General features: G+C 50.4%; 1 protein-coding gene across 14 annotated transcripts in view; it reads right to left on the bottom strand.

Moving 5' to 3' along the window:
• Positions 1 to 21,202, bottom strand: part of Pax2 (paired box 2) — a 91,653-nt gene that overhangs the window by 30,718 nt on the left and 39,733 nt on the right. For 7 of the 14 annotated variants that reach the window (XM_087550440.1, XM_087550447.1, XM_087550430.1 and 4 more), the window contains 3 exons: positions 18,846 to 18,931; positions 17,074 to 17,193; positions 11,520 to 11,588 (listed from right to left, as the gene is read on the bottom strand). In XM_087550440.1, coding sequence (XP_087406566.1) covers positions 11,520 to 11,588; positions 17,074 to 17,193; positions 18,846 to 18,931 — 275 coding nt within the window. 14 annotated transcript variants of the gene reach the window in all.

The following is a 21,202-nucleotide window of genomic DNA, read 5'->3' as shown; positions in this document are numbered from 1 at the left end:
TCCAAATCTCTGCCATAAAAATAATGATAAATGGGTGGCTGGAGAGATGGCTCAGTGGTTAAGAGCACTGACGGCTCTTCCAGAGGTCCTGAGTTCAAATCCTGGCAACCACATGGTAGCTCACAACCATCTGTAATGGGATCTGATGCCCTCTTCTGGTGTGTCTGAAGACAGCAACAGTGTACTCATATACATAAAATAAAATTCTTTAAAAACTAACAATAAGTGGAACCAGATTCTGTTATGATACCAAATTCTACACTAAATATGCTCACATGGATTAAATTCTTCGAACAGTAGCAACTGGAATTTATTAAGCACTGGGTATAAAGTAGGCACTGGGGTAAGAATTTTTACTATGGTAACATGGTTAATTTTTGTAAGAAAAACTTACCAGGGAGCTCCTATAATTATACCTGTGTCATAGGCAGGGAAACGGAAGTTTGGAAGCTAAGGGACTTTGCCAAGGTCATATAGAGGCAGCTGACGAACAACAGAGAGGGCAGAGCCTGACCACAGTGTGTTGTCTCTGGAAACTGGGTTCATAACAATGGGAACAGAGGGCTTTCAAAGGTAGGTGAGTTCCTCAAACTATTTACTATGGTCGATAAGTGTCAGAGCTGAAAGCAAACTCAGTCACATTGCCTTTCTTTACTGAAATGTATTTAAAAATTAATAAACAAAAACAAGCAGCCCACTGGATTTCCTCACTGAGCTGCATCTGAAGCAGAGGCCCCACTTTCTCATCTTTGTAAACCTAGCCTAGGGCCCGATACTTGTGATCTCAGATGTTGACCACTCGTTGAATACAATCCTAAAAGCAAATATAGATGAACAGAGATGGTCACTGTCCTATCCCTTGACTCTGGCCAAGAAAGAAAAAATGGGTTAAAGGGAAGTGATGGGGATCTGGGAAGAAACCAAGCCTGTCTAAAGCTGACAAAGGAAGGGGATAGTGGGGGAACCCCACAAGAGGAGAGAACACGGGGTTGGGGATTTAGCTCAGTGGTGGAGCGCTTGCCTAGCAAGCACAAGGTCCTGGGTTCGGTCCCCAGCTCCGAAAAAAAGAAAAGAAAAAAAAAGAGGAGAGAACACGCAGGAGACACCATGTCAAGAGATCCTAAAAGGAGATATAACTCCACAGAAGACAGATGCTCTGAAAGATGAAATTCTGCCTCCATAAGCTTAAACAATCAACCGGATGAAGTAGAGGGCCTGGGAGAGAGAGGGAGGGAGGGTGGAGCGAGAAGGTGTTTAAGGAAATCAGCATTGCTGCACACGGCTGAGCCTTAAAATATGATGAGCCTAGGATTTAAAAGGACATGTACATCGAACAGTGGAAGATTATGTGGCCATTAAAAAAATCATGTTTTCAAGGAGTATGTAATGACATGTGAAAATGCTACCATATAATGTTAAGAAAAGCTAGCAAGGCACAAAGTTGTGTGCGTAGTAGCACTCCAGCTTTAATTAAGAATTACATATCTAGAGTTGCACATGCACAGGAGGAAAAGGATCCAAAATATGCCGGATTTCAACACTGGTTTCCCTCTCCCTCCCCCCCCCCCCCCTCTCTCTCTCTCTCTAGAAACATTGGCTTGTCCAAATATTTTACAATGAACATGTATTGCACTTATGGTCAGACAAAAGCACCTGCCCTCCATAAAGGGCACAAAACAGATGGAAGAAGGGACTAGGATCAGGGAGAGAGATGGGACGGCAGGGAGAGCGAAGCCGGCCAGGAAGACAAAGACCCAGAGGAGCTGAGAGGAGCTGAGAGGAGCTGAGACAAAGCAAAGGCAAAGAAAGGCATGTTCAGCTCAAACCTTGGGAAAGAGGTAGTCATGAAAGAAAAGAAGAGAGGATGGGAGGGAAGAGGGGAGGAGAGGAGAGGAGAGGGGAGGGGAGGAGAGGAGAGGAGAGGGGAGGGGAGGGGAGGAGAGGGGAGGGGAAGAGGGGAGGGGAAAGGAGGGGAAAGGAGGACAGGAGAGGAGAGGAGAGGAGAGAAAAGGAGGGGAGGGGAGGGGAGGGGAAGAGGGGAGAGGGGAGGGGAGGGGAGGACAGGAGAGGAGGGGAGGACAGGAGAGGAGAGGAGGGGAGGACAGGAGAGGAGAGGAGAGGAGAGGAGAGGAGAGGAGAGGAGAGGAGAGGAGAGGAGAGGAGAGAGGAAAGGCAGAGTGAATTCCTGGCTTGCCCTTGTCTTGTAGGAAAAGGAAGTAATCCCCAGGGAGGGCCCAGCCAGTAGCCTTTGAGCTAACTTTTTCAGGTCCTTGTTGCACCTCAGGACTGTGAGAGGAACCCAGGATCCTAAAACAGCTGCGGCTGAGTCCTTAAGCCCGGACTGTGGGATTTCGGAAGCCTTCTCAATGCACTCGATAGTCTCAGGCTTTGGATATTTTTCTGAAAGAAACGATCGCACCAGCGATTTGCAGGGACTAGGAAAGAAACCGGGATGCCCTGGAACCTGCACGAACTCAGCCAGAGCCGGCTGCGGCACCTTAAACTTGATACTGATGCTTAGATTAAATGCCCACCTCCGCTACGGTGGCTTGCCCGACTGCCCTGGCTGGAAGATACAACTCTGTTTTGTTTTATCGTTTAAGACATTCTTCACAGCTTTCCTAGGTCAGTCACGCTCTGCTTGTGTGATGGGAGGCCCATCTGCCTCTCTGCGAGATGCTAAGCCTTCTGAAGTCAAGAAGAGCTGCTCCCGTTACCTTTGTACATCAGTTGTGCGTGCTTAGATGGATAGTTCTTCCTTACCTGATTTGTTAAGAAAATCACGTGGGTACAGTGAAGGTTAACATTTGACAAGGACATACCCTTCTCTTTCGGAGCTGTACGGACAGGGCAGAGGAGAATGAAATTACTGATGACCGTTGAGTTCAATGGTCCCTAAAGCACTTGGGTACTACAGCTGGGAGTAGGTGCTCACTTTTCTTGGCCACGTGACTCTCTTTATTTGAAAGAAAAATAATAATGAAAAGAGGAGGGAAGAGCAGAAGAAAGAGGAGGGAGAGGAGAAGGAAGAGGAAGAGGAGGAGGAAGAGGAAGAGGAGCGGGAGGAGGAAGAAGGGGAGGAGGAGTGGGAGGAGGAGTGGGAGGAGGAGGAAGAGGAGGAGGAGGTGGAGGAGGGGGAGGAAGAGGAGGAGGGGGAAGAAGGGGAGGAGGAGTAGGAGGAGGAGGAAGGGGAAGAGGAAGGGGAGGAGGAGGAAGGGGAGGAAGAGGAGGAAGAGTGGGAGGAGGAGGAAGAGGAGGAGGAAGAGGAAGAGGAGGGGGAGGAGGAGGAAGAGGAGGAGAAGGAAGGGGAGGAGGAGAAGAGAAGGGGGAGGAGGAGGAAGGGGAGGAAGGAGAGGAAGAGGAGGAGGAGTGGGAGGAGGAGGAAGAGGAGGAGGAAGAGGAGGAGGAGGGGGGGAAGAGGAGGAGGAGAAAGAGGAAGAGGAGGGGGAACAGCCGGTAAGACTCCTTGGATGATGTTGGAGAAGACATCATTATGACTTTCATCGGGTGGAGTTGAGAACCTGAACCAACAAGGTGGAAGAGCGACAGGGATAAATGAAACACCCCATGTTCAGGTTTAAAAAAAATCAATCACGAGAGTACAGAATGGGTGGACCTGGCTGGGTAGCAATTGATGTAAAAAAGATCTTGAGGGTTTCGTTGACCATGAGCTTAATAAGAGCTTGAGTCTGACACGCCTGCTAAAAAATCGAATGTAATCTTAGGCGACATTATGGGTGTGGAATCTCCGGGCGGCCGAGGGCCAGTGGTTCCACATTAAGTGGCCTTGGCTGGACTGTCTCTGGGACTCAGTGTTTATGAATTCAGGATAGGTGGCCAGGATAGTGAGGGAACTCCCTCAGGGGTAGGAATTTAATCGTGAGGAAAGCTGAAATCCACCTGGGGTTCAGCTTAGAGTTTGCTGAGGGCTCGGTAAACAGGGTGAAGTGACTGAGGAAAAGAGAGAGAAAAGGAGAGAGGGAGGGAGGGAGGGAAAGAAGGGTGGGATAGAGGGAGGGTAAAAGATATCAAATGGAGATCTTTTTTCTTAAATTTTTTTTTTTTGGTTCTTTTTTTCGGAGCTGGGGACCGAACCCAGGGCCTTGCGCTTCCTAGGCAAGCGCTCTACCACTGAGCTAAATCCCCAACCCTTTTTTTTAAATTTAATCACCATCCACTACTCTACTGGTAAATGGCATGAACTCTAAATATTTTAGCAAAGAAAAAACTTAAGATTGTGAGAGATAAATATCTAAACGTCCTACCAGTAAGGCATGGGGTGGACTCCTGTCCTCAAAGCAGAGAAAAGCATGGCTGTTTCCATGCCCATGGACGGGCTGTGTGGCCCAATGAGCAGAGCTGCAGGGAGGGCAGGCTCTATGGTAAAGGTAGGTGAGACCAATGACTCCCCAAGAATCTGGGAGTCTGCCTGATCAGTTTCCTAGTCCCTGGCCTCCATCCACATGGGAGATGTCCCTGGAAACAGCCATTCCCCACTGCCTGCTCACCCTTTCTCTCATCTCCCCCTTGAATGCATAGCTATGAGACTCAGTTCTTAATGAGCAGCACCCTGTGTGCTCTGTGCTCTGTGAAGCCCTACCTAATGCAGCCTCAGCCCAGCCTGGTGGGCACCAAAGCTCAAAGAAGAAACCTGTGTCTTCGGTCCCCTCCCTTCTTACCACAGCAGCTCATAGACTCTGGGGTCTGAAATCTGCCTGAGAACAGAGGGGTAGTATAAATGGTCATTTAGGACCCTCATGGTTAGCATCCAACCTTTAAAAACAGAGGAAGCCTAGAGCCCCAGAACACGTTGTCAACACAGCTTCCTTGCCCATTTGGAGCTGTAAGTTGCCTTTCTTTTCCACCCCAGGAGAGCCCACAGGTTACCCAGGGCTATGGCTGAGCCAACCTGTGTGAAGGAGTTGGGAATGCTCGGTGTATAGAGATGAAGGGAGGAAGACGGAAGTCAGAGGCGGAAGAAGAGCGGACGCATGCAGCGGTGAGGGAGCAGACAGATCCACCAGAGGAAGGAGCCTTGGGTGTGCAATCCTGTTGGCTTACCCTCAGAGCCCGTGGGCAAGAGGGGCTCATGGAGTGAGCGATTCCTCTGTTGGAACCCCAGCAGTCCTTCTACCCCTTCCGGAAGGGGCTGGGGCCTGCTGTCTGGAACAACTCTCAGTGGGCTGCAGTTGGGCCACAACCAGTTAGAAACCTCACTGAAGCTGAGAGGGAAGGGGGCTTTGTTAGCTCTAAGGACACAAGCAAGGCGAAAAATTACATACCAGGCCGCCCTAAGTATGCTTGTTTAGAGAAACTGCTTGCATTTATGAAGTCTTTGGTGCGGAAAGCAGGGTTGCAAATGACTGCATCAGAGCGACAGTAAAGGCCATTAATTTCCTGTTATGTTTTCCTGTGTTGGGGGCTTTATTAATTTAATTTTACACTGTCGAACAACAGCGAGAGCTGACACTGCCACACCGCCACGGTTGGGGTTTTCTTTTTGTGTGTGTAGCAAGGCTTTGCCTGACATGCAAATCAAGGCTATTACCAGAACCAATAAAGATGTGTGGAGGGAAGAGGGGAGGGCTGAGGGGGGAGAGCTGAGGAAAGAGCAGCGGACAGCAAGGGCCAAGGCCGTCTCCGGACACTTTCTGCCTCATTCTGTGCCTGGCATATTCTGGATGCTGTGGTATCCTCCACATCAGCCTACCCTCCCCCTCTCTTCTACCCCTCCTCTTCTCTGCCTTCTGTGTCTTTGTGAACCCTATCTGTCATTCTTCTCTGTCCCAGCTTCTTGCAGAACTTGAACACAAACTCAGGGCATGTGTGTGTGTGCATGTATGTGCATGTATGTGCATGTGTGTGTATGCCGCATGCGTGTGTGTGTGTGTGTGTGTGTGTGTGTGTGAGCTGACATCTCATCTGTGGGTCAGAGTGAAGGCACTCTTCCTCTCAGCCACTTTCTCCCCATAGTTCCTGTTCTCAAAAGTTAAAGGTCCTACTTAAACTCAGTAGGACACACACACACACACACACACACACACACACACAAACACACACACACCACAAAAACCCACCATTACAGTAAAAGAGAAAAAAGACTTGTTGGGAAGAGCAGATTAATAGAAGTAAGAAGGATAAGAAAACAATACAGGATGAATATAATAAAAACGTACATCTATGAGATGCCATAATGAAGCCCATTATTATCTGCAACTGATATTTGCTAATAAAAACAGAAATTATTATTATAAAACCCTAAGTTGTGGACTCTGACCCACTCACCTATTCCTCGTACCCATGAGCATGAGCTGTGCACACACAGGTCTGGGAAGGCAGAGACTCTAAGTCCCTCTGAGATCTCTCATGGCCTCCTCCTTGGATTCTCAGAGAAAAGACCAAGATCTCACATCATCTTCCCAAGAGACTATACTAGCTGTCCTCTGTCCTCAGGGAGGCCGTGTGGACATTAGGCAGCATCAGGAGAGGCAAATTTCAAAGAACCTAGCGGTACCACATTCTGGTCCCCTTTGTGGCCAAGCCCTCATTCCCACTGCCCAAGACCACCCACACTATGCCTTACTGGCTCCTGCAAGTGGGCTGCTCCAGGTGGTCCATAATGTCTGGTTCAGTTTACCACACTGCCGTGCCTCACAGTACCTACACAGCCAAGGGTCTGTGCTGCCCACACTGCCTGGGGAGCGTGCAGGGGCATGGAGGTGGCGGACAGGATAGAGAGGGAAGGAAAGAGGACTCGTGGAGCCACTCTTCCCAAGTACGCCTTCTGCATCCCTCTGTTCTGGCTTCCCAGGCTTTCTCAGCCTGCACTCATGTGTGTGCACTCCAGGTTGTGCTTGTGTGTGTATGTGCTCATGTGTGCTCCAGTATGTGCTCATGTGTGTGGTTGCTCACATGTGGTGTGGTGTGTGTGTGTGTGTGTGTGTGTGTGTGTGTGTGTGTGTGCTGCTGGCTCACTCAATCTCCTGCCCACACTTTTGTCTTCTGGACCTGCTTGGCAGACTTGGAGAGGCTGTTGGATGGAATCCAGCTCTCCCGAGGAGGAAAGCATAAACTTCATAAACTGCATTTACTTTAATGCGGGTTCCCGGGGTTGCTTTCCTCTGGCTTCTCTTTCCTCCCCCATCCTCTCTGTCTCTATCCTTCTCTGCCCCTCTATGCACCCTAACACATGCAGGCATGGGTGCATACACATACACACATATATACACATACATACCAATAGGTGTGTACACATACACACATATACATGCATGCATACAAACACACATGCACACATGCACACACACACACATATACACCCATACACATACACTGAGCGGAAGGGGAGGGGTACAAGTTCTACTCATTCAGTCATGGGAGAGGGTCACAGCCAGGGGTCCTCCACGGGCTCCAGGGAATGCCCACGCCCTGTCTCCAGTGGGGATGGGCACAAAGGGTCCTTTGAAGCTGGTCTGCTTCGGTGAGGGAGGGAGGGGATGCTGACATTTCATAAAGATGGCCAAATGAGGAGCCACCTGGAATCCAGGCCATAGGGCGGCTGGGGAGGGAGGGAGAAAAGGCTGGCCTGCAGCAGGTTGGGGTTTGCGAGGCCTCTTGTCTGGTGCTGTCAAGGTCAGCAGGTTTGGGTTCATGGAAGGGTCAGGATGGTTTGAATTACTGGCTCTGCTGTAACTAGGCTCTGAGGCTCATGACTGACTCCTAGCTCCTGCGCCAGGCCCCACCCTCTCCCAGCCTGTCTGGCCTTTCCACCACTGTGGGCCAGAAAATGAGGGTACCGGACAGCTAGCTCCCAAACCACTAGGGTTCTGAGGAAGGCAGGTTGGGGAAGGGATGCTTTCTGGTCTCACTAGTCTAGGAGGCTTCAGGCATCCTGGGTCTCTCTCAACATGCCAACTAGCTATCTTTCCCCATTGTCCAATGGTCTCCAGAAAGTGGGGCACCCAGGAAGGTGAGTCCACAGCAGAAGGGCCCAGAGAAAGCCCTGAGCCTGGCTCCTCCCTCCTATGTTCGGGGTCTGTTTGAGGGGTGGGGTGGGGGTGGGGGAAATACAGCAGAGCTGAGGCAATGGATTTCTTGTTTGGTGCCCTTGCTGGGAGTGGGGAGGGGAAACCACATCAACCTACAGGGCTGGAGGCCAGTTCTAATAGGATGGGTTCTCCCTGAGAGCCAAAACACTGGAAAGCGTGGAGAGCCCGTTGACCTTTGCAGAGAATGTGTGACCTACACTAAGTGCCCAGGAGCAGAGACACAACAGCCCCCTGGGCAGCACACCCGTGACCTCTTCTCCTAGGGTAGCCGACCTCTCTGTTCCGACTTTCTGTCAGTGGATAGAAAGACGCTTCTGCTGTGGTAAACCTCAGAATACCTTAAGCAGCCCCAGCTTGAGCCACAGCAGCATAAACCTAACGACTTGGCTTTCACCTCTCAAGTTGAACTCCCCAACCTGCACCTGTCAGTCCTGCACAGCCATGGCTAAGTTTGGTACCTCCCCACGGATAGACGCCTCACTTCTGCACAGAGCCCACGGGCAAAGGCTTAGCAAAAGACATCGACACAACCTGCGTTTGCTTCTGAAGAGTCACAAGCTCGTGGCTAATGTTATCCAGAGAGTTTGGCTAAAACATACGATCTAACTGAGAGAAAAGAACCCGCTGTGGGTGTGGCCAGTTGCATTTCCTGGCTACTGAGAAGGTAAAATCAGAACCAAGAGTGAGTGTTCATAAATGAGTTTCTCTCTCTGGAGTCTTAGTGACCTTTGAACTGAACTCTTTCTTAACCTGGACAGCAGCCAGGTTTTGAGTCCTTGCTAGAGATGGATGTAAACGGAGTGTTATTAATGTAGTCAAACCCCAGTATTTGTCTAGACAGCGGTCTCCATGATTTGGCTTTGTTCTCTGGCCTCCCAAGGGACCTGTTGCACTGAGTCAGAGTTAGTGACATGTCACAGGTAGTACACAGCACATACAAAGCCAGAAAGCCCCAGCTTGATCCACAAAGAGCCTCAGTTTCTCCTTATTTCGGGGTTTGCTTTCCCTGGCTTCAGTTAAGTGGAAAATTTCAGAAATAAGTCACAGGTTTTCAATTTTATATCTTTCTCAGTAATGAGATAAAGTCCTGAGCTGCGTGCTTGGTCCCACCTTGTGTGTGAATCATTCCTGTGTTCAGTGTATCCATGACGTGCCTGTTGGTCACTGAGTAACTGCCTCGGTCATCAGATTAACTCTCACAGTCCCAATCTATCATGAAGACCGTTCTAGTTTCGTGTCATTGTCTACCTCTTGCTTGTGTCCACTCTATGCATTAAACTTTTGTCTGTATGCACGGGGGAAAACAAAGCATATATAAATAGAAATGGGCATATAGAATTCTCTGTGACTTCAAGTGTCCACCAGGGGTCTTGGAGTGACTTTGACTTCCCTGTGGGTAAGAATGGACTACTGTATCCTCTAAGAAATGAATCAGGGGGTTGGGGATTTAGCTCAGTGGTAGAGCGCTTGCCTAGCAAGCGCAAGGCCCTGGGTTCGGTCCCCAGCTCCGAAAAAAAGAAAAAAAAGAAAAAGAAAAAAAAAGAAATGAATTGGACAGCGTCCTCCTCTCTCTCTAACTCACTCTCACTTTTACTCCTTCCGTGTGTGTGTGTGTGTGTGTGTGTGTGTGTGTGTGCGCTTGCCCTTGTGTATGTGTGCAAGGTAGGCACCAGGAGGGCACAACTGTACCCAGGTGCTGGCTTATGTTAAGGAATCAGTACAATCTCACTTTGATGGCCCAACATGTGTGAACTTGCTGTGTCTTCTGACCTCCTCAGCACTTCTTCCAGCTCCTTCAGAAATAGCATGCAGTCAGCAAGATTTCCTTCTGGCCTTCCCATGCGGGATCCCTCCCTGGGTCCACCAGACCCTTCCACCAAGACCAGAGGCCTCTGGGAGAGTCAGACTCAGTTTACCGTCTCTGTCTCACTGCCAGCCCCCACTCCTCCCAGGTCAGAGCAAGCCTGCCCTTCCGACAGAGCTCGCCTGCACACTCATCCCTAACCTGCTACCATAGCAAGCTAGACCCAGAGATCCAGGGCCAGGACAGCTTTTCCGCTTCCCCAGAATCCCCCTTGCCTGTCTCTTCTGCCACTGGTTCTCTTCCCACGGCTCCTCGGAAGGACAGCTGGGAAGAGCCTGGTGACCAGAGCACGCCTGGTTTCCATTAATGAGATACACGAGTGTAAGCCAGCCATGGAGGCAGCCTACAAAAGGAGGCGATCACGGGCGGCCAGGAGCCGAGGCGCTCAGGTAATTGGTTTATCTATCTGGAAGCAGGGGGAGCAATCTCAGCACAGACAGACTAGCCGTAAAGTCTCTTCCTTAAGGCTATTTCCTTTGTCTTTTCAATTGCTTGCACATCCATGTGAGAGAGGGAGAGAGTGTTAAAGAGAGAGGGAGAGGGAGAAATGTTAATTTGTGAATTAATGGCTTTTCTCAGCGGAATTGTAAATTCAAATGTCACCTCACACGGTGACACCACCGCTGGTCTGCTGAAGAAGCAATGATAAGATCCCCCCACCTCCCTCAGCGCCCCTCCCTCCCCTAAGATAGCTGTGGAGTGGAACATGCTACTTTTAATTTGCAATAACAACACAACAGAGGTATGCAGTAATGACTGCCTCTTCTACCCTCCCGGCTTCCTGCCCCCCAGTCCAGGTGGCTCCCCCATTTCCTTTCTCCCCGCCCCCTTCTGAAGCACCTCACCTCACTCACCCTGCTGCCCCCACCCACCCCGGCCAGTGTCTGATCACATGGGGGGTGCCTTTGGAATTGACGATGCTGCAACCCTCTCTTCTCCTTCAATAATCAGGGAATTAATGACCCTGAAGTTAAAGTGAGGCTGATACCGAGGCCCTGCCCAGCGCTGGGAAAAAGCCTTCATTGTTTTCAAGCAGGAGGCGGGTAGCAGTGAGGGAGATTCATGGATGGAGATTGAATATGCAATTTTCTTTCACCTTGCCAAGAGCTGCCCCTGGGCTGTGCCTGGCCTAAATTTTTCCTTTTACCATCTCTGCCTTATCCGGCCCTCCCACCTCCCTTCCATTCTTTCCAGAAAATTACCTTCAAAATTGATTTCCACTTTTACAAACAAATATAATGGGAACACAGGAAAAAACTTGGGCCGTGATGAATTAGGGCTGTCAGGTGCTTCCAGGTCTCCTTTGCTTTTGTTTTACTACCCGATCTACTCTTTGTTTTTCCAAGGGCTAGGAAAACTGCCCCCAGGCACTGAGTGGCTGACCCTCTGGGCCACCAGGCCTCAACCCCAAAACCTCTGCTGTGGCCCATGGCGGAAGTGATCCAGGCGCAGAGACTGTTAGCTTCTAGGGCTCCCGGGGAAAGCCTGCACCTCTGCCTCCAGTTGGCTGTCTGCCCTTAGGCCCATTCTCTGACGTTCTCTAGCCAACCCCCCCAAGCTATTCATTCCCCTTGACCCCCACACCGTGCTCCCTCTAGCCCTCATACCTCTTAAAGTCCAGACCAGATGCAAACCTCCACCTCCTCTAATGTGGGCAGGATCAGTGTATACCTCGACTGGAGTAAATAAGAGACAGACAGACACTGAGACATCCCGAAGGACAGGCAGGTAGATCGGGGGCCAGACCCCCAAACAGGGAGACCGGGCCCCTCTTCAAAGAGATACAAAAATTTCCGAGCTACAAATCACACACAGCCTGAATCGGAAGTAACTCTGCCTCAGTCTCCCTAGTCTTGGGGCCCAGTCATTCTCTCCTAGGAGTGGGCCTAGGACAGCCTCCTGACTTGCCAACAGGGGAAGGTTGGTTGATACCAGTGGGCTCTTGGGACTAAACTATATGCAGGCCCATGCTTAGGATCATGAACACTTAACATGTCTAGGTCGAGCTTAGGACTCTCCCTGGTTACTGGCGTCAGCATGTGCATAGCCATACAGTACTCTGTCCAAACATGCACATTACCTAGAAAATCACATGCGTGTTCAGTCAGCATTTGACATTCCACACCCCCTTACTCCCAAAGATCTCAGAGCACTATTACACACATAGACCCTTGCGTAAACCATAGGAAATGATACATAGTTCAGAAAACAAGCATATATTCTCCAAGGCAAATAATCAAGCTTGCGTGTAGAAGCAGAAATGTGGCACAGGAAGACAGAGGGACCTAGGGCCTTATACTAGAAAAGGAAGGGGCTTTTAGATTTACATGCATAGACACTTTAAAAAAGTGACAAGTGGCCTACTGGATAACCACAGAGCAACAGGTGAACAGGAGGACAAAGGATGTCACCTGTCAACTGTACACGTGAGGCTGGCTACCCATCCCTTCCAGATTAGCTTATTCCAGAATTACAAGGTACCCACTGAGGTCAGGGTGTCTAGGCCCAAATAGACTTCATTCTTTCAGAACTTAATTTCCTTGTGAAATCTTCACCTGCCAAGGAAACTTTTTTTTAAAAAACTTAGATATACAGTTATCTAACTTCCAGGATAGAACTGGCTTAAAAACTCTAGGCCAGTGGTTCTCAGTCATTCTAATGCTGAGACCATCTAATACAGTTCTTCACGTGGTGGTGACCTCCCCCAACCATAAAATAATTTTTGTTGTTACTCCATAACTAACTTTACTACTGTTATGGTTGATGATGAATGTAAAAAAAAAAAAAAAAAAACCTGCATTTTCCAACGGTCTTAAGTGACCCCTGTGAAAGGGTTGTTTGACCCCCTAAAAGGTCATGACTCACAGGTTGACAACCTCTGCTCTAGACCCAATGTTCTGGAAACCTCCCCATAAGAAGTAAGGGTTGTTATTACCCCATTTGACAGGGGAGGTGGGGTAGTAAAATGACTTCCCCAAGGTCACCCAGCTGAGTAGCTCTAGGAATCGAATCCAGTGTACACAGGTAAGACAGGGCTGTGTGAGACTTTGGCCCCTAAACTGCTGATCATTTCTGTAACTCAGTCCCCTTATGCGCTCCAAGCACAACCTGAGCTCTTAGGGACTTCTAGGAGGACACCAGCTGAAGAAATAATCCATGTTTTCCAGCAACAGCACCACCCGAAGCAGAAGGGTACCGTGACAGGCAATAATGGGGCTCCGCCATTTGCCGCCATGCAACCTAGCCTGCCTGCAAATGCACAACCACACCAGCTCACTACCCACCCACTGCACAGGTCACTGTGCACCTAACTGATAAAATGCAAAACCACGCCCCCTGCAAGCGCACACACACCAGCATCCCTCCCTCCCACCGATCAGCGGGCTCTCGCCAGATGACTTCACTTGGAGCTTTGAGCAAGTTATAAAACTTCCCTGTGCTCTATCCCTGCCACCAGTGGACAGCAGTGCATCAGGCTGTGGCTGAGAGCAGCGGGGGCGCAGGGGAAAGGGGAAAGAAAGGGGGGTTTCTGTGGTTGGTCTTTTTTGTTTGTTGTTTATTTGCAGGCCGAGGATCAAACCTAGGACCTTAGGCTTGCCAGGCAAGCACCCCAGCCTCTCTTTAGTTTCTCAGTCTTAGTTTAGTTTCTAGATAGGTGGGCACCACTCTGTTTCCCGGCCCCAGGAGCCACGGTGTATAACACTCATGGAATTGTGTTTCTTAGATTCCCAGAGAGTCAAGCTTCGATACGCCTGCCCACAACCGTAGGTTGGAAATGAAGGTTTCCAGGGCATTGGTGAGGATCGCTCCTCCTTGGGCTGAGAGACAGCCTGTGTCCAGGTGCCTTATGCATAGTTTCTTTATCTCCTCCCTGGTCTTTCTGACTAGGGCCCTGGATCCCTAGGAAGAGGGTTCCAACCTTCTTGAGTGCCGTATTTCTCCAAGTAAAGTCTGGGCTTTTGCACACTCCCGCAGGCCAGGGGTTGGGAATCCCAACCCAACCTTGAGTCAAAGCTGATTGGCCCTTGATGAGTATTCCCTCAGGTGTGAATGGCACTGTCCACATTCCAAGGGCCAATGCCAGCAACGGTCTGGGTGTTACCAGCGTGGAAGCCAGTAATTATGGCTGAGAAGGCCTTCAGTAATGCCTGCGACACACGGCAGTCATAGCCCTTGCTAGGGTCCATCCCTGTGACAGGGTTAGAGCTACACAATAGGCCACAATAGGAGGTGGAAGGGCAGAGGGACACCCAGCTAGCCTCAAGATATGATACTTCTAGGGCGATGTCACCACACCTCAAGTCAGAGGAGGGCCAACATACCTGGTCCATTAGGACTATCCCAGAGAAAATATAGCTGATCCCCTAGTCCCTCTGGGGTCTAGTCCCTGGATATGCATCCCTGCCCTCATCCCAACGCCCTGAAGTTCCTCAGATCAATTTCCATTTTATCCAAAAGTCCTGGCCCGAGAGTTGAAGGACACACCTGGGCGTCTGTACAGCCTGCGCCCACCCGAGGCACCTCCTGCAACAGCGATAAGGGACTGGCCTGCCAGCTGCTTTGCTACCTTGGCCTGACTGCAGAGTTGGGCTACATCATCTTGACACATAATTATCTCCCCATTCTTAATCATCTGAGCTGCTCCCTAATGCAAACTGGGCCCTGCTGCTGGGAGGCCTCTGGAGTGGGGGAAGGGAGAAGTCCTACAGATCTCCCTTTGCGGCTCCTCTCCATCAACTCCTTTCCCATCTGGGTTCCATGGGTCAAGAGTGGGTGGCTGAAGAAAGCTGGTGTCCCTCCCAGGCCTAGCTTCTGAGGAAAGGACAACTCCTTCTGGCTTGGGGTTGGTTTAAAAAAAGTAGAGACAGGGCAAAAAAAAAAAAAAAAAAAAAAAAACAGAGGGAGAAATGGTGGAGTTTCTGATGCTTCTTGTAACCTGGTTAGGCCGAGCAGATGAGCTTTTGAGGCCCTCACTATCCCTCACCTGAAGACTGCAGGTGCTTCCTGTGCTGCCACACTGATGGAGGCCCCAAGCCAGCCCTGCTTCTATCTCTTCCTGCCCAGATCCACGTAGGGATACAGAAGAGCCCTTGCATCACAGTTTTGGCCACTTCCCTTGTCTACGTGGGCTTGCTTCTCAGTGCTCCCTTCTGCCCACTCAGCACATCCTTGCTAAGGCCACCCTGCCCTTGCTGTTCATAGGCTTGATGCTTCTGATAGAACTTCAGGCTTACGTCCTTAATGGCCTTCTCAGCCGTCACCCAGGGCCCTCCTCAAAGAGCAGCCCTTCCTGGAAGTGAGCTTCCTCCCTGCCTCTTCCCCCCAATACCCAATGAGCTTTCTGCTCCCTGGATACACTGTTTAACATGTGTTCTAAAGTATAAGCTTCCTAAGGACAAGAATTATATCTGGTTTGGCTCAGGGACCCTCTGTACCAAGCTATTCTCCTGACAGGCGGGCAGAGAGGGTCATTGAGCTGAACTGACTCAAAACAATGGATGTGAGCAAGAAGAGGGGAGAACATCCTGTTCCTGACCTCACTGGTTGGCCCAGCCCTGGGTATTCCCAGCCTCCCTTCACCACCCATGAAGGCTCAGGTAACAGAAGGTACACAGAACGTTAGCCTCAGTCCAATAAGGGAGAGCACAGAAGGGTTCTGTGGCCTTCCGGTCCCCTTGGACACCTCACACTCTAAACAAGGCAGGTGGCTAAAGAGAAACCCTTAGGGTTCAAGACACTCAGGGTGCCAGGGAGCTTGGCTGAGGCCTACATGTCAGAAGCTCCAGGGAGAACTGGGGCTTAGGGCTTCTCTGGTAGCCTCCCCCTGCCCATCAGGGGCTGCAGCCAAAACAACCACAATGAAATTTAGTGAGTGGCAAAGGCCGTGGCAGCCAAATGGGTTTGGATATTTTGGAAGAAGGAGAAATAGAGCCAGACAAGCTGTTTCCCTGTGAAACGAGACCATTAGGGCTTCTGGCAGGAGGCCAGTGCCAGGTCATCACTGTCTTGCCAGGACTAGGTCTCTCCTGCACTCTGTCCCTTCTGCTGGAGGCCAGGGCTCATATGCTGCCTTCCCTCTGCCTGGGTCTGAAGAATCCAGACTGAAGCTTAAGGAATGTTAGCTTTGTCTCCGACTCTGTTCCTTAACCCCTCAAGAAGAGCTTGTCTATGCTTGGGACGACCACAGAACCTACCGTCCAAACATAACATTTCTGAGGGGAAAAGGAGACACTGCCCGGTTCAGGTATGGGGACAATGGGCAGAAATTGTGACTAACTTGAACTAATGGGTCATGTGGTCACTACTCCCTCAAGGTTCCTCTTTGTTAGGTTCCATTTTATGGAGACTATCTTTAGAGTCCTAGACCCCCTGTGAAGACCAGAAGTGACTACTTTCCTAGCTGAGATCTTGAGATACTGGTATGTGTTCATCTGCGTGCCCAGACCTCACACGGCAGAAGAAAACTAGCTGGTCACGATGTACCACGAGTGCCACAGTCTCTGAAAAGCACCTTGCCCCATGCATACGCCTGCCAGTCTCTCCTCTAATTTTCTCTCATACTCTTAGTTTCTCATTCCTGGGTGTATGCTACCCAAGGCACTGGCTGTCCCTTGAGGGCCCAGGGAGAGGTAGGAGAAGTGGGACTCAGAATGGTGCCCACTCTTGTGATGAAGAACATGGTGAGGCCCCACATCCAGGTCCCCAAGTGACTTTAGTGGGAGCAGTCCACTAAACTTTACTGTGACAGAGAAAGGACCTCAGGGTCGTGCATGTCTGTATCAGCTGCTACCTTCTAACTGAGATCAAGTGAGGCCAAAGTAGGCTGGCCTTTCGTCCCTGGGTCAGAGACCAGCTGTCTCCTCAACCTCTACAACCTTTTCAAGGTAAACAGTTGATGCCACTCCTCCTGGCATCCCACAGGGACAGCTGGGGTGAGTCCCAGCAGAAGGTGAGACCATCGGGGATGAGCAGATGGTGAAGCTGGTGGCCCCACCAGCAGCCTCCCTCCCACTCTCCGGAGCCAGCAGGGCAGTGGGGGTACCTAGGCTTCCATGCTAAAACTGATCTCACAGCAGAGCAGCTGCGAGACCAGCAGAAACCGGAGCTCAGAGCCCCAGGACAAAGCATGCAAGGGGGAGCCAGAGCTCTCCCTCCTCCTACCTTCCTCTCGTTTCCTCTTCTCACCGTTGGAGCGAGGAATCCCCAGGATCCCGTTGATGGAGTAGGATCCCACTGGGTCGTTAGAGGCGCTGGAAACAGGAGGGGAGGCCGTGCTGGGAACTGGACAGGAAGAAGGGGGAGACACTATCAGGGTAGCAGTTGAGACTGAAGCCCCAGGCAGGGACAGACAGGAATAGAGGGCAGAAGGAAGGACAAGGAGCTCACATCCTCTTCCTTCCTTGGAGGCTTGAGGGAGGAATCACTCCCACAGACATTGCAGGCTGTTAGCCCAGTCTGGGGAAGGTGGTGATCGGTCAACCCAGGCCTCCTCTGCCATCTATGGCGTTTACTGGTCCCTCAAGTCCCCTCCCCTCAGATGGATGTGGTATAGGCCCAGAGACTGCCAAGATTATCTGTCCAGAAAGTAGTTTAGTGACCTTCCGGAGAGCACAGGTCTAACTGTGCCCTCTGGAGCCACACTCTTTCAATCCCACCTATTACAAAAGTTGAGCAAATCCTTTGAAACAAACCCAGCTCACTGCTTTTCAGTCTCCTGGGTGGAGTCTTTACCAGCCCTGACTTAGAGTCTAAGGCTCCCTAAGATCTGTCTCTTACACTTGGGGAGACACAAGCTACTCTCAATGTTCTCTGGAAGCAGCTCTCTCTCCCAGCTGCTACTACTCTTCAAATCACTGGTTCCCTGTTGGGGAACCGACTAGTGATCCCACTCACTATGCTATGATGAGCTCAGGTGTGTCTGAGTACAACCCTCCCTCCAGCACACTAACTAGGCTTGGGTAAACGTGGCTTAACCATAGCAGTGCTGGACCAGTCAATTCTCTTCCCTACTGGTCAGGAGGGAAGGAGACCAAAGGGAAGTCAGTGTGTGTGTGTGTGTGTGTGTGTGTGTGTGTGTGTGTGTGTGTGTGTGAAGGTTGCAGCAGGAGTTCTGGCAGGCCTGGGCTGTATCTCTGAGACCCCGTGGAGGGCGGCTAAGAGGTCCAAAGAGGCAAAGAGCAACAGAGAACATGAGGGCAGAGACAAAGAGATAAGAGGAAACAGGCCAAAAGAGAAGAGGCCAGAAGGAAGGATGGAGAGAGACAGACAGACAGACAGAGCTATAGCCATAGTCATGAGGGGAGGGAAGAGGACTGGGAAGGAAGGGAGAGATGGGAAGAAGCAAGAGAGATCAAAGGCTGGGCATGTTACCGGGTATGAGACCCATGCGTAGTATGGGTCTCATCCCTTCCTCCCCAACAACTGATTTTAAAAGATCGACTTTTACTATTTATGTGTATGTGCATGCGTGTGTGCATGTCTGAAGAGGCCAGAGCAGTATCAGATCCTCTGGAAGCTGAGTCTTGCCTGGTGTGAGAGTCAAACTCAGGTCCTCTGTGAGACCAATGCATGCTCTTAACTGCTGAGTCCCTCTCCAGCTTCCCCACCCCAAGATGTGTTTTTCAAAGGTTAAGTAAAAAAGTAAACATGGAGGATATAGAGGGAGATCAAACCAGATAGAGGCTGGTGGAAAGCTCAAAGACAAATGGCTGAGGGGCTGGAGAGGAGGGGAAGAAAAGGGAGAGGAGACAAGACTCAGACTAAAGAGACCATGTGGGAGGCACTGAACTAATACCACCAGAGAGACCCTAGGAGGGAAAGGAGTGAGTGGGGACCATGGACAGCCCTGGATCTCCCTGGACTGGACAGTTCCCAAAACTAAGTGTTTTCTGTCGTTTTCTAAGTTGATTTCCCTCTTCCCCGAACTGTCTTACCGATGGTGTGGCCAGGGGCAGTCACTCCTGTCCCTGCCCCATCCGGCGTTGGGTGGAAAGGCTGCTGAACTTTGGTCCGGATGATCCTGCAAAAGCACATTGTCACAGGTCACATGACACGTGCCAGGCCCAGGTTTCTCCTGCGCAGCAGGGCAGAGGGACCCTGCCCAGCACAGCCCTGTCCTCACTCACCTGCCCCTGCCTTCCTTCCCTTACCCACTGCTGCAAGACACGAGGCTTCCCTCCTGTCTGCTCTGCAATCCACTAAGCACAGCTCTGGGTAGGGTTGCTCTGCACTCTCTGGTACCCTGAGTGCCAGACTGAACTGCAGTTTGAGTTTGGGTAGCAAGGATTAGGGTACAACCCAGTGGAAAACAGCGAATCTTCCATTTCTGAGGGGCTAGTGCAGAAAGAATGTCTTGCATATGGTATGGATGCATCAACTGTCAACTAAAGAAAACCTATGGCCTATAGGAAAGGGTAGAATAGAAGGGAAGCAGAAAGAATTCAGGGTCGGAGCCAGGCAGTGGAGCTCCACCCAGGAAGATGTGACAAGCCAAACGCATGATACCTGAGCACAGGTAGTCAGCTGCGTGGCAGACTGTAGGTTAGAATAAATGGGATATTTTAAGTTATGATCTAGTCAGAGAGGAGCCTGGCTCTGTGGCCAAGGTGTTTGTAAATATATTTTGAGTCCGAGTCTTATTTCTGGGAGCATGGGGCTGGGAGGAAGAACCCGGAGTACTGGTCCACCTTCCCTCCTCAGTCATATATATATGTACCCCCTAGTTCCAGGAACCTCTGGGTTTGCAGGTCATTTTAGCCAGCTTTCCGACCAGGACCATATCACAATCCTCCAGAGCCCAGGGAAGAAGCTTCCTCACATATTGCAGCCAGGAGAGAAGGCAGAAAAGCAGGTCTGGGGCCACAGATAACCCCACAACAAACAGCACCTACTAGTTAGTGCCTTTGCCAGGCACCGGGCCCTACACAACCTTCTCCGCACCTGACTGGCTTACGGCTTCCTCTTCTTTCCTACGGGTCTTACTTGAGTCAAAGCTTCTTTATGGGACTAGGTAAGGAGCATCCTTGTACACTCCAGGGAAATAAAGGAACAAATCAAACCTTCCCAGGAGGAATAAACCCGCCTTGCAAAAAACCAGGAAAGCTTAGAGCTCCACAACGCAAGAGAACAAGCCCAGGGACTGGGGAATGCTTTCCTCTACAAACCCAAGCCTCCCACCCCGCCCAGCTCTTCCCTACAGAAATCTAAGTTCACATCCAGGTGGGTTTCAAGCTGTGAGTCACATGACTTTAGCTTTTACTGATCCCTTATAGACACTCATACAGGCATAGTCTTCCAATGCCGGAAAGTTGGAAGAGGAATTTATATTTAAAGAATGCCAGGTATCCCAGGGCATTGAGGCAGCTGGCATCAGAGGAAGAACCCACCCTTGAAAGTAGGGAACTGGGGGAAGAAGTGATTGAGGAGAAGAAATGATTGAGGAGAAGGAGCCCGGCATTGACCCAAAGCAGAGCTGAGCTGAACGCACGGAGGGGCACAGAAGGCAGTAGAAAGTGTACCAGGCTATACAACAGGGACAGCACTGGTTTCTGTCATTAAGAAGCCACATGGCTTCACATTAATCACTCTGTATCTTTGTGCTTCCTTTTTCCAACTTAAGAATAAAGGGTTCACAGGCAGGCAGCATCACCAAGGTCTCAGGAAGAAAAGTTAACATGATTCTAAGATGAACAAGAGAGCAGAGGGGGGTGCACTATACACAGGTACTGGAGGGGGTGGAAGATTAGTGGGGAGCCCAAGGGGGAACACAAGGTGGGACTTGGTGCCTGCACCCACATCCAGAAGGCGGTGTGTACAGGAGGGAGAGCAAATAGGGCCGAAAGGCTGCGTCTGGTGGTACTGACAGCTAGTTTCCACTCATTAAAATATCGCACACGGCTATTATATATAATCTATATGACTCATATTTAATCCTTTTAATTATTGCAACTTCCAAAATAAATGCTACCGTCTTCATTTTGCAAACTGAAAACTCAGAGCAGACAAAGGTTGATGGTTAAGGCTTCCTTAGGACCACACTACTGGTCAGAGTGGCCTCCCAAGCCAATCTCTGAAACCTGTGTCTTCTGCTACTCTGCCGTTCTTCCTTCATCACATAAGAATCAGTCCTCAGAGGTCCGGAGCCATGAGTGGTGTGAGGAGAATGGCCAAAGTGATTGATCTCAGGAAGGCAATGGATGGGCATGAGGTAATGACGAACAGGTCTCATGAAAGCGTAGAATCTTCAGGAGTGTGAAGGCAGAGAAACAAGGAAGGAGAGAAAGGATTTGGT

Source organism: Rattus norvegicus, chromosome 1 (genome assembly GCF_021556685.1).
Source record: "Rattus norvegicus strain SHRSP/BbbUtx chromosome 1, alternate assembly SHRSP_T2T, whole genome shotgun sequence".
Taxonomy (NCBI): domain Eukaryota; kingdom Metazoa; phylum Chordata; class Mammalia; order Rodentia; family Muridae; genus Rattus; species Rattus norvegicus.
Note: the sequence above shows the minus strand (reverse complement) of the source record. Positions and strands in the feature narration are given on the sequence as shown.